The sequence below is a fragment of the Acanthaster planci genome, linkage group LG17 (assembly GCF_054643075.1).
Source record: "Acanthaster planci isolate LZ-2023a linkage group LG17, COTS_SCS, whole genome shotgun sequence".
Classification (NCBI taxonomy): domain Eukaryota; kingdom Metazoa; phylum Echinodermata; class Asteroidea; order Valvatida; family Acanthasteridae; genus Acanthaster; species Acanthaster planci.
In genome coordinates, this window is record NC_141793.1 from 1,562,540 (window position 1) to 1,575,110 (window position 12,571).

A 12,571-nucleotide genomic window follows, 5' to 3' on the forward strand; every position below is an offset into this window, starting at 1 on the left:
GGGCAACGTAGGATTCATACCTCCAATCCTCTAACCAGCAGTCACAAGCCGTAATCGCTTGACCACTTGTACCCCTGGGTAGGTGCATAGTATATGCATTATACTACACAGAGCGCTTTTTCTGAAATAAGATAAATAATAACATCGTTCATAAGCAAGCTGACGATGTTGGAGCAGTGCAGCAGTTTGAGTACATTTTGCAGGGAAGGGTGGGCTTGTGTGTCCCACATTTTTGTGGAGGGCGCACAGTAGGTTCGGTCCAGGGCTGTATAAAGAGAGTTGCGACATGAGTGTCTGAACTGTTGAAACCAAAATGGTGGATTGCTCGTCAGTGCTCTTGGATAATGAGCACACAATAGCTGCACACTGTACTGCACACATAGTGAACAGCCATTTTGGTTCCAAAGTGTGAAGTTGGCGCAAACTTATACAGCTCTAGTTCGGTGCAGGTTAAAACACTGACCTAAACGGGCCATCATGATTTATTCCTTTTCTAATTCTGAGCGGGGTGAGGGCACAGGCCTAGAGTGGGGGAGGGGGCGTGCCCCATGCTGCCCCAATTAGCATGTCAACACAATACGGGCGATTCACAATAGTGCGCCTCCAAGAGTTTGCAACGCGTTGGCCAATCACAACGCGCGAAATTTGTCGACCCTTTCCAAACGCGCTCTGGGTCGACAGATTTCGCGCATTGTGATTGGCCAACGCTTTGCAAACTCTTGGAGGCGCACTATCGTGAAACGCCCGTGCATGCATTTAATTTGACATATTTATTTGTTTCTTTATTTGAATACCAAATTCATGTAATGTAGGCCAGTTGATTACACACACAAAAAGAGGAAAGGCAAGAAGATAAGTGTCCTTCCCGTTCCACTGCCTTAACCACACAAAACAGTACAACAATCTAAAGAAAGGATAGTGGAACACGACGGTACAAGTCAACCGAGACAACATAGAGTACCGAAGTGTGACGTCACTGTGAACCAGAAAGTGCAGTGCAAACGAATGGAGTACGCGCGCGTGTTGGTTCACGCGCTGGTTCTCGCGCTAATGCCTTTTACACACTAATTGTGCGTGTGACGTATTCGCTCCGGTACTCTATAGCACAACAAAACACGCAACGTAACGCAACAGGGCACGTCACAATAGCAAGGGCAGTGCAGCAGTATGGAGCAACAGCATCGCACAGAACAACCAGAGAGCTGCTTAAGCACAAAATCTGCTTAAGCAGGAAAAAACTGTGCTTAATAAACAAAGGTTACCAGCTCAAACTCTATCTGATAATCATGCTAACCAAAAACAGCTAGATACAGTCCCAAAGAATATACATCACATGGAGTTTTGGCTGGTCACCTACTTTATCAAGTAAGGTTTTTTCGCGCTTAAGCAAATTTTGTGCTTAAAGAGCTCTATGAAATTGGGCCGAGAACAGTAGTGGACAGCATAACGCAACACAGTACCATGCAACATAAGAAGCATTTTTTTGTTCACGTAAAATAACAGCACAGTGACGTATTTTTGGTGTTCCAGAGCAGAGCAGAAACAAAAGTTTTTCAGTGGAAGAACTAGAGACGAGATGGGCTTGGCTAAATTTGAAATAGACAGAGTGATAAATGGATAATTCTTTCTGTTTGGTGTTTGCGAACTGATAAGCCCAATTAAAGGTTCTGCGTGTTAAGTCGTCTCCTATCTTCTGTTTGAAAGGGCAAAAAAGGAAGGCAGCATGGGCCGCTCATTCCCACATTTAAAGATCGATCATCCTCAAGAGAACAAATCGGTAGAAACTAAGGTACTGAGGAGAAAACAAGAAGGAAACGCGAGCCATCGCAGGCAGTTCCTAATCGCTTTTGTATTGGTATGCGACTATGAAAAATGGCAGCCTATACCCATTGAATTTCGAACATAAACACGCGCGTTTTGTTTGATGTTTGACTGTCAACCGTACGCATGCAGGGATGCAAACTCCCATAATCCACGCTCGATTTCTACAAATGATTAGCCAATTTATCTCATTGTTTTCCTCTTTCTCTTTCCTTTTTTTTCTTCTACAGCTATCTCAACCCAGCGGTTTCGCCCACGAGTTTATGCAGATATTTCGATCGCTAAAACAAACAGCTCGCGTGGCTGAAGGGCTCTTGCCGTATTGTGCTGAGCGCGGGAATTTTTGCTCGCCTGTACACCTGTTGGCAAGGCGAATTTATAAAAAAAAAAAGAGAACAGGGCCGCGTTGCTAGGAAGAAATGACGATATCCAGTCAGTGTTTATAGGCACCTAAGCCCTTTAATTACCCATCAAGTCGAAGGAAGTGGTGTGTAAGTGCTGCACCGGTTTGCACGGGGCCCAAGCCCACCGGCACTTCATAAAAAGCCCTTCGTACTCGACCGCGAAAAATTCTGGCATTCTAGCAATACGTCTGCAGCAATCCTTGAGATCAAATTAACAACCCAGCGGACGAAAATGCCGCCTCGGCTGTATTTCCCTCTGAAAACAATGCTAATGTATATACTTTATTGGAGAAGAATTAGCAGAACATAAGTAGATGTAGGGTTGGTTTCAGTTGCAATGGGTGAGTGAGACTCCTCACACTAAATATTTTGCTGGATCTGCAGTTCTGAGAAGAGAGGGCCCAAGAAGGGTAGATTTGCGAGAGCCTGATCGTCAAAAGAGGGGTAATAACCGAATTAAACTAAGATCTTTGTAAACTTTGTTGTCTTTTTTTAAAATCCACCACCCACCATTTGCATACCAGAATCGTGTTCCCGGTCGTCACGGTGGGGGGGGGGGAGGGGTCGAGGTGAGGGCTAGAGAAGAGCAACACGAACACTATGGGTGCATCCGATAAATACCTTGCAGGAGGTAACTCGTGTTTAACCTCGTCCCCACCGTCTCGCTTGTTTGACACAGCACACGCGGCCAGAGATGATGCGCGCCCATCAGCTACCCACCCTCCCCAGTCTCCATTTTCCGTTTCAAAGTAGAGGACAAAATGTGATTCATTATTCAGAAGGTCACGTGACCGCAAAAAGGCATGCACCACATCAATAATGACATGAAACCCACGACTCTTCTTTTCTGTGGTGAGATCATTTTATTGCGAAATTCGAGCTTTGCTTGAGGACGAACCTCAAATTGCTGACCAGGATCGACTTATGTAACCATTAGATAAAATTTGATCCGCATTTTCCCTTTTTTAATTATTAAAAATCATTTCCTTATCACCATTTCCCCAAAGTACAAAAACAATGATATCGAGCCAAAACCTTTTTGCTAGCATTTCAATTATTTCATAAAAACATAATTGTGAAATAGATTCAATATTAACAAGATAAATAATTTTTGTACAAGAAATAAAATAATCTGTCTCGTAATTCATCCAATATATTACATTATATTTGCTCCGTTACTTTACATTGATATCCACACAAAAAAATCGGCGAATAATAAAAAATGACAACGTTCGTCGATAGGAACAGCTCAGATTTGTCTAAATATTTAAGACAAGCAAAAATCGAAGCCGAGCAACACATGTAGTGGGTGAATTAGATTCTTAGCTCTAAAAGATCTGTCGGCCAAAAGTACATTTAATCATACTTGTTCCTGCAAGTGTAGGAGTTTTCTCATGCCCCAAAAAGTCTTTGCTGAATTTAATCATCTAAATGATCATTATATTCGTCTCTCTTATCATGAATCGGCTTGTAATGGATTTTATTTTAATCTTCCAGTCCGGCCCCCAGCTAGAAACCTAAAAACGAATGAGATCGTGAACTATCACGAAAATATTTCATTCCATCAGAGGCGTAGTATGCATGCAAACAATTCTTACATGAAAAATAAAAATGACAAAAGTATGCACAATTATAAAGAAAAATGAAGAAATGAAACTCATATAGCGCGATCTATTGGACTTTTTTCTTTTTTTATACTGTAGGCATAGTTTCGACAGTAGCCCCCTTAACCGCCATTGTTCTTCTAGAGATCGTAAATTCTAAAAATCCGCTGCACGCGAAATACATAATCACCGAGTTCAGCTTTTTGTATTTGAAAGTATGCAGAGGGATATTGCACAATGTTGTGCCATAGAAAACTGAATTTTTTAAAAAAGCGATGAAATTGTTCTATATACACTGCAAAAGAATTGTCTTAAAACTTGGACATACTGTTACATCTGTCGATTTTTTTAACCGTAACCTGACGCTAAGTTTAAATGTCCAGTGTACAATTTAACACTTGAATTTTGGCAGTTTTCTTTCTAAAATAATTATGGCACGGCGGTGAACACCATCTTTTTTTTATACAAAAGAAATCTGTCTTCGATCTTGACCTTTTACAGCTACCGACTTCCTTATCTGTACATTGTTGATTTCAGCAGTTCAATCATGAAATTTACAATGGTAACCATGGATACGGCCCCCGACGTAATACTGTTGGCGGTGATGGCATTTTTTAAGCAATGAAAGGTGTCCAAGGCTGAAGAACTAATTCTGTTAATGGGACCTAACTCAAACAGGCCCCAGAGAGAATGACTGTGTAAAGTCACATGCACTGTTTCACTTTCGAATAATGCCAGATCCTACATTGCAGACACACTGACGCAGTTTGGGCGAACATTTTTGAAATTCATGTCCTCCACAAGCAGGTGCAAACCGCAACAAACCTTGATGCTAGCAAGCATGCGCTTTTACTCAGTTCAAAGGTACATGAATAATTTAAATTTGGGTACACTGTCCGCCCAAAAATAGTGGCAATGTCAAACTTTAAGCCTTGATTGTGGCTGGATATTCCCCACCAGTGGATGATTTCTGGTGGTGAGTGCCTTTATTTCCAAATTCAAAAGGACAGTGTTTCAGGGGAGATTCGCAAAAGTAATCCAAGATGGCGGCAACGTTTGACGCACTGTAATGCGCTTTGCCTTTCGATGCCAGGGATGATTCTTGGACCACTGTTGTGTTATTGCAAGACTTCGAAGACCTTAGAGAAGACAATGACAATTTCTGCTATAGCACCAGGGGTGGCGAGCCCAGGTGACTGTCCAGTGACGTTTCAGCGTCCAGGGACGTGAACTTGACTTGCCGTGGGTCTTCGGGTGTCCAGACCTTAGCCGTCATCGTGTTGTTGGGCCCAGGGGAAGTCTTCTTCTCGCTACCCCAGGAGAGGGAGTGTCCGGCCAGTGGCTGAAGGCCACCCATTTCTGACGGTGATGGCGAACCTGAAGCAACAAAACAGGTAAATCATTTTTTTTTTAAATTATCCATGTCTTTATTTTATTCTGTGCACTTCTTGTCGATTTTCTTGACTGATTAATTCTGTTTTTGAAAGATAAAAGTATATGATAAATTTTCTATTCGTGTCACAGTGACATACAGCTGTGTGGCTCGGTCATATTTGATCAAGTGGCTTCCAAGTAAATTCATTCAACTTCCAATTTTTTTAAAGGGACAAGCATTTTTTTAAAAGCACTGTTTGTGGGAAAGCGTGCATTGAATTCAGGTGTACTGAGACCGCCCTCAACGATAAATCTAAGAAATGTAACACACCAATGTAAACTACTTCGTTGGCGCAGATATGTACATATACATTTTTTAGACCCACCAACCTTAACCAATGTTGCTGCCTAGTTCTAAAGGAAAAATAATCGTTACGTGGCACAAGATCCGTCAAATCGAATGGCATAAGTAATTAATTAAAAAATGCCATCAACCGTGATGTACTTTGAACAGCAAAAAATGTACGGTGTAATTAAGGCGTGCGTTACTCACACTGGGATAAATGGCAATTAATAACCGCCCAAAGCCATCGCATGTTGGACTGGTAAATGTCGGTTCCCAAACCTAACCAATTGGTGTCATAAAGTGTTCAATGTTATCTTAAACATTTTATTGAAAACAATATGTGTTCTCGCCAGGAAAAGCCCCCTGTGTGACAAAATCTTTGTCCTAAAATGTCGAAGTGGATACTCTGTTTTTCACTTGAAATTTACAATACGAATTGACTACCGTATCCCATACGGGACGTGTAAATTAATAAGAAAAGATTTACATGCCCCGAGCGTGTTATAAACTTCATCTTGTTTTGTTACTGGTATATTATTGTTATTATTGGCGTGTACACAATCCAAGGGTTCGGACACTAATACCCAAGGGTCCACCTGCAACCTAATAGTTATTACTAATCAAAAATGACTCCAACCACTTAAGGAAAAATAGCCCACGGAGGAATTGGCGGGGCGTGGTATGGGTCCCAGTCGGCCGGCTTTAGCGGGTTGGCTCTGGCGGCTGGCCCGGGGCTCTCGAGCCACGAGTACCCACCATGGTGCCCGTGTGCGGCTCGCTGACCACGCCGACCCGATTGCGCTTGACTCGGGGGCACTATACTTGTGTATTTGACGAGGTCTGTCACACACACCGCTGTGGCCACGTGTACGCGTAAGGCCTCGGCTTTGCTTAAGTTAAACTCGTAAGGACTTTGATAAATAGAAAGGTCAATTTGGCGGGGTACTTGAAAAACTCTTGGACAACCAGCACGTTTTAATAACCTGCAATTTGGCAAAGATGGGTGCTGCACCGTGTTGTCATGCGACAGACCGGTAGATTAGTGATTGGAAATCTCGAAAGATAAGCATCTACAAAATCACTAATGAGGCGCATGACTTGCGTAAATAAAGGCTTCAGGTTCGAATCTTTTTGTGTGTGTAATATTTAAAGTCGCTTGTAGGGAAACACATTTATGTAGAGAATCTCGAAATGACATCAAGCGAAGTTGTACTTTTATTGGAAAAATGGCGTTTTAACAGGATAAACTACAGAAACCATATTACACTTCCCTCCCCACCGTTTGTCTGTTTATTTTGCGCGTGCATGAGCCCACACCAATATCCGGTATTGTCGGCGTCCGGGACACAATAAACAAAATCCACAAACGAATGTCCAGTTGTGAATCCCGCTTGACCACGAATTCACTCTCGATTTGTCACATCTAAAGATTCATGTAAATCCCTCGGCTGGCTCTAAAAAAGCCATTCACTCCAATGGTTGTACTACATGCGACTTAGAGCATTGCAGCAGTTCCTGCCTGTGCGTCACACTGCTTAAGAACCCCCCCTCAAAATTCACTAATGCCGATTAATGGGGTCTTTCACGTACATCCAGCCAACCATTCTCATCACCGCGTTTGGCGAGTCGGGTTTGGGCGGAGAGGGTTAAGCTCCTTTGCACCCCTCCCCCATGAACCCCAGACGAGCACCCGGGCTCCTGCGATTGGGACCTGCTTAAGGGGGAGACTATTGCCAAAACATGAAGCACCTGATGTGAACAGCGAGAGGGGGATTAACAGGGCCCATGCTGACATCAAAAGGGGGGGGGGTGACTGGGCAACAAAAAGGGGAGAGGGGCCCGGCGATGTCAGGGGAGAGGGTGCTGGTATTGTGTGGATGTTTGGCCGGTGTTTGGGTATTAATGGCTTTGGTAGTCCGCTTAGGGACGCATAATAGGGTACGACAGGTACGCTCGGGTCTGTATGACCGAAGATGTTGTAGCCCTAAATAAGTCATGATTAAGCGACTAACTACTTCATCTTGAGATGGTTGTTCGTCTTGTCGTCTTTCGTCCTGTTGGTAGATTAGCCCCTCGTCATTTGATCGAGGAGGAAAACTGATGATAGCTTGAACTATTCAAGTATTAAGACCCTGTTTTGTAAGCAGAAAGTTACAACTTTCTTTGTAATTGCCATTTGTAAGCTACGGAGGTTGCTTATTTAGAGTAGAACAGTAAGGAAAATATTTTGTGGATGGCAGTAACAACGTGAGAAAAAAGTCAGCGCTCAAAATACAGTACCAAAAGCCCTATAGTGTTGAGTTTGTGTGCATATTAGTAGGTTTTCGCAGTTCTAATGAAGACGCTGCAGTTAGGCAGTTACTCGCAATGAAGGGAAAAAATAATTGAACAGATAAAGCTTTGAATGGTCAGACGTCAGGGGCCAAACTTAATCTCGAGCTGGAAAGCATCTTTCGGTACCACTTCAAGTTTCCGACATGAATGTGTCACCGCCAAGATAATTTGTGATTCTGGAACAGTCAGATTGTCAAACGACTGTGCAAATCGTGCTGCAAGGGTTCCGAAATGTAAACTTAAAGAGAAAAATATTGATTTTCCTCTTACATAACGATCTTCATTTAAAAGTTTTGAACAAAGGTCGACACCTTTGACCACAAAGGTGTCGACCTGACCTGAACAGTGTCATGTACACAAGATACCAACCAAGATAAAACATTCCAGGGCGTCTCTTAACTGCCTTGTCACGTTCACAATTCTTGCATTTTAATTAATTAAGAGACCTGGGTATCTTACCATCTTTACAATGGTTGTCTTGCGTGTATCGACATGAAATTGTGGGACCTACCTCTGTGGCAAATGATGACTTTCTTCTGGTGGTCTTGGCCGCCGTTCTGCGATCCGTCCGAACTGTTGACGTCCGACGTGACCATTTCAGCCAGGAAGTTGATGTATCCAATAGCCAGCTTCAGGGTGTCCACCTTTGACAGCCTCTTCTCGTAGGGCAGGGTGGGTATGTGCTCCCGCAGGCCCTCGAAGGCGTCGTTGATGGACTGCATTCTCTTCCGCTCCCGCAGATTGGCCGCCTGCCTCTGATGGATCTGCTGCACGGGGCACTTGGCCTTCCTTCGCCGCCTCTTCACGCCGTCGTGGTGGGGCTGGTGGTGGTGCTCGTGGGAGACTCGCCGCCCGTACTGCTGATGATGCACCGGTATGACATCACCGAACGGCGCTCGCTCGTAGCCGCCGAACAAGGACGAGGGCGGCCGGTTTTCAAGCGGAATGTGTTCCATGTTTGCGTCCCAAAACATTTTTGTTCTCTCTCTCTTTGGTAATGCGTGTGCCTGCGTTTTGTGATTGTTCCTGCACCAATTACCTCAGCATTCGATAGTTAAGCTACTTCACTTTTTTTTTCTCAGGGACATGAGTGGCTCGGCCGAGAGAGAGGCAGAGAGAGAAAAAAGGGGAGAAGTTGTTAGAGTGTTGCAGCGCACTGACGCCTCCTTTCTCACAAGAGTTTAGAGTGGTTAGTGGACTTGTGTTGGACACGCGCGGAAAGTTATATACAAAGTGCCTATACTTCCATCGATTGGACCAACGTTCGTGCGGTCTACGAGTCGCTGGCCGGACACGCCCATCGTTTGTTATTAGCATAATTAATGCACCCAGCGACCAATGATCGGGGGTGATTCTGTTGGAGATGGTGAGCGAGTGACCATTTATTTCATCTCCGTCGTTGATGATGTTGTGTACAAAAGTTGAATATACAGTCGGAAAGAAAGTACAGAGTAACTGCAGCCATATTTTGCTATCAATTACTCAAGTGATTTTTTCTGGCTTCGAATTTTTGAAAGACCGGCTCACATTAATAAGAAATTCGTCCAACATGAATTGGCCACAAAATTAGGCAGGCTTGTACTTTCTGAAAAAAAAAATCAGGCAGGCTTGTACTTTCTGAAAAAAAAATCAGATTCGCTGGTGGAGTCATTCAGCATTTATATAACAAAAATGAACGCATTATGGTTTTAGATGGTTTAGATTAGAAGCCACCAGAACTAAACAGACCGGAACTAAAGTGTACATACACAACCCAGGAGTATCACTCTCATTTGAATTAGGTATCGCCAGGAGAAGTTAACGAAGACGTGAATTTTTGTGGAAATCGTGAAAATGAAAAAAGTGTCCAAAGACGAGAAGTGATCGACATAACTGGCCATGTGAAAGTAACAGGAAAGATTTCAAATGAAGTTTTCGAAAAAATAGTCATTCGTGCTGCTTTGGAACATCATCATTTTTTTTTGTTTAAATCGTCATCATCTTTTTTAAACAATCATTAATTAATATTATCCGGATATAATAAACAAAAGGTCCATTTATAGATTGAAGTGACCTGAAAATTAAGACAAAATTAAACCGTATTCAGAGCCAGCAACATTCCCTGTTACTCCTGCAGCATATGTAGGTAGCTGGACTCAAATCATCATTGCTAAGTTGAACCAACGCCTTTTGACTTAAGCGTGAGTATTCCCCCAGGAAGGTGGCCACCATGAACATTCCTTTGTCTGGTTCCTATTCTTTAATGAAAGAAATCAGGATATTAAATAGAATGAACGCACTGTTTAGCAACGAGGGTTAGTTTACGATGTCATTCCTCTATCTTGGAACAAACAAAAGGCAAATTTCCAATCGGATATTTGAAGCTGTGTAGTTGAAAAAAAAAACACACACACACAAAAACTCAGTGTAAATTTAGGTCCAATCGTTAACAAATTCATCCTCCCTTGAGACCTCTTCCCCTCTCATTTCACACCTCGTCAGATGTCCACATCCGTAGGTTGACCCGGACATTAGAAATCGCTTTTGTCTCACTGAAGTGGTACGGCGGTCGGTTTGTTTGGCCAGCGCCCAATAACAGTCACTTCGTACACAAAAATTGTCCAGGCATAACTGACATATGTGGAAAACCGTTCGCATTAGTGCTCTTGTGCAAAAAAAAAACCAATATTACTTTTATCATATACATGTATTTTTTTTACCCGTGACGTCTGAAAGCCTGTTCGCGAGGGACGGCAGGGGGCGCTGTCATTTTTCAGCATGGTTCATTGAAGCCGTCGGTCGCAGACTACCTGGCGCGTGCTGGTAAGCCGTGAAATATTATTAATTCATTTTGACCTATATCTTCCACTTTCGAAACTGGACAAGGCCCGAAGAAATCGCCACGCGCACTTGATTGGTGTTTGCCTTTTGAAATCAAAAGCAAACCTAAAACTTCGTGAAAGGAAAAGCAATTTTTTTTTCAACCTGTCAATAAATTTAACCAATTGCAGTGAGCTGTAGTTTTTTTCTTAAACTCCTTCCCACAACAAACATGCTTAGATTTTTATAATTTATTCGTTCCTTAATTTTATCCAGGATAGACCCAAACCGCGAAAGCTGGCTTTCCTTTGGGGCTCTGCAATAACGATTTCCAAATTAATACTGGAGAACTAGAAACAAAACTAAAGTAAAACCCAATTAACCCTAAAAGAGGCGAATTATTTTCGACCATCTCACAGCCGGGCTGGATTTCACCTTTGAAAACTCGGCTGTCCCAAGTCCGATTTTTTCCTGTTTCAAAGAGCATGCATATCAAAACGCATATCAATATGAAATATGAAGTGTCAACTGCTCCAACATATGGTTTGTTGTTTGCGGTCATTTTAAAATTCACAGCCACATTCCTGTCAGCCCGCGCCCACGTGCATTAATAAGCTTGTCAGTGGGAAAACATACATTTATTAACCCCTCTCAGAAAAACGGGCGCCTTGAGACAATGAGATGTCCGATTTTATCCAAATTGGTATCAAAATGACCACAAGAAGTTACTAAAGAAATCTCGAAGGTTCAGAGCGTGAAAAACAATGCACGGCAACGATAACAGGAAAAAGTTGAGCGGAGCGGATTCCAATCCCTAGTTCTTTTAGGTTTCATATGTAACAAAACAATACAAGAGCAAAGGACAAGAGGTAGAGCCTGGTTATTTTAACGTTTTCAAATGAATACACTGCGCAGCGTTGGGGAATCTGACTGAAAGTGAGCCCCCCGCGAATACAGTCTGTTAGTTATTGTTCCTTCGAGCGTGCCGTCTTGACTTGTAATTTCATCAGTGAAATGGGTAGCTACGTCATGCATCACGTTGTTTTATCAAAGCAGCCGATATGCAGTTTAAATGCTGTGTGGCGGTTATCTAAAATGTATAGTACCCCACTTCTTAAGCCCACGTCCCGTGTCAACTTTTCTTTTTTGTGTTGTCTTTTCCGCCACGAATTTCGGTAGCGCTATTCGAACGACTTTTATTCGAAGCTGGTGTTATAAAGACTCCTTTTCTTCACTTTGCAAGTGATGTGGAGGGTTTGCATGGCTGCCATCTTGCAGGCCAGTGTTTTGTTCCACAGTGTAGGCACAAGGGAGGTTTCCCTGTGGAAGAAAACAACTGCCCTGCAATATGGCTACCACACAAACCATCTATAGTACTGAACATCCAATCTTATACCCTACCCTTCCTATGCATGAATGCCTTGTTTTGTTTTTAAAAAATTTTTAAAACTTGCTGAAGCAAGCCGACGGACGATCAAGCCCAAATAGATAATCGATATTCTTGGCATCTGGGACAGCAGTAGCTTCAATATTTTTTTTGGCGTCGGCGTTGAACGAGTGCCAGCAACCGTAGACTAATCAATTTTAATTTCGCGTACTTTGATTATGTTTTCCACGCGAACTGGTTTAAACCAACGAGGAATGTTTCGTTGTTGTGTTGTTGTTTTTTCCCGCAGATCCCTCGCGGCACGCCTAGATTGATTACTTCAGATCGAGAACAAATTTCGGGGATATTATTCGGCGGAATTCTGTCTTTGTGTGAGCCCGCGGGTGGACAGTATGGACTGGGGTTCCAAATTAATTCCGCTATATTTATTATTTAGTTTGTACGTGACTGTAAACTTAAGCAATTCAGCCAAAATACGCTGTCCCTAACATTCCCAAATCAT

General features: G+C 42.9%; 1 protein-coding gene across 1 annotated transcript; it reads right to left on the reverse strand.

Annotated features, from left to right (window-relative positions):
* Positions 1-3,065: 3,065 nt before the first annotated feature.
* Positions 3,066-9,107, reverse strand: LOC110977311 (pancreas transcription factor 1 subunit alpha-like). Its single transcript, XM_022231302.2, has 2 exons — positions 8,395-9,107; positions 3,066-5,206 (listed from the first exon to the last, which is right to left on the reverse strand). The coding sequence occupies exons 1-2, from the start codon at positions 8,855-8,857 to the stop codon at positions 4,995-4,997; spliced, it is 675 nt and encodes a 224-aa protein (XP_022086994.1). The 5' UTR covers positions 8,858-9,107; the 3' UTR covers positions 3,066-4,994.
* Between the last annotated feature and the right edge of the window lie 3,464 nt (positions 9,108-12,571).

Coding starts and splice junctions, on each gene's coding strand:
- LOC110977311 (XM_022231302.2), bottom strand. CDS start 8,857: ATGTTTTGGGACGCAAACATGGAACACATTCCGCTTGAAAACCGGCCG. Junction 5,207..8,394: donor AGTCATCATTTGCCACAGAG/GTAGGTCCCACA, acceptor TTGTTGCTTCAG/GTTCGCCATCACCGTCAGAA.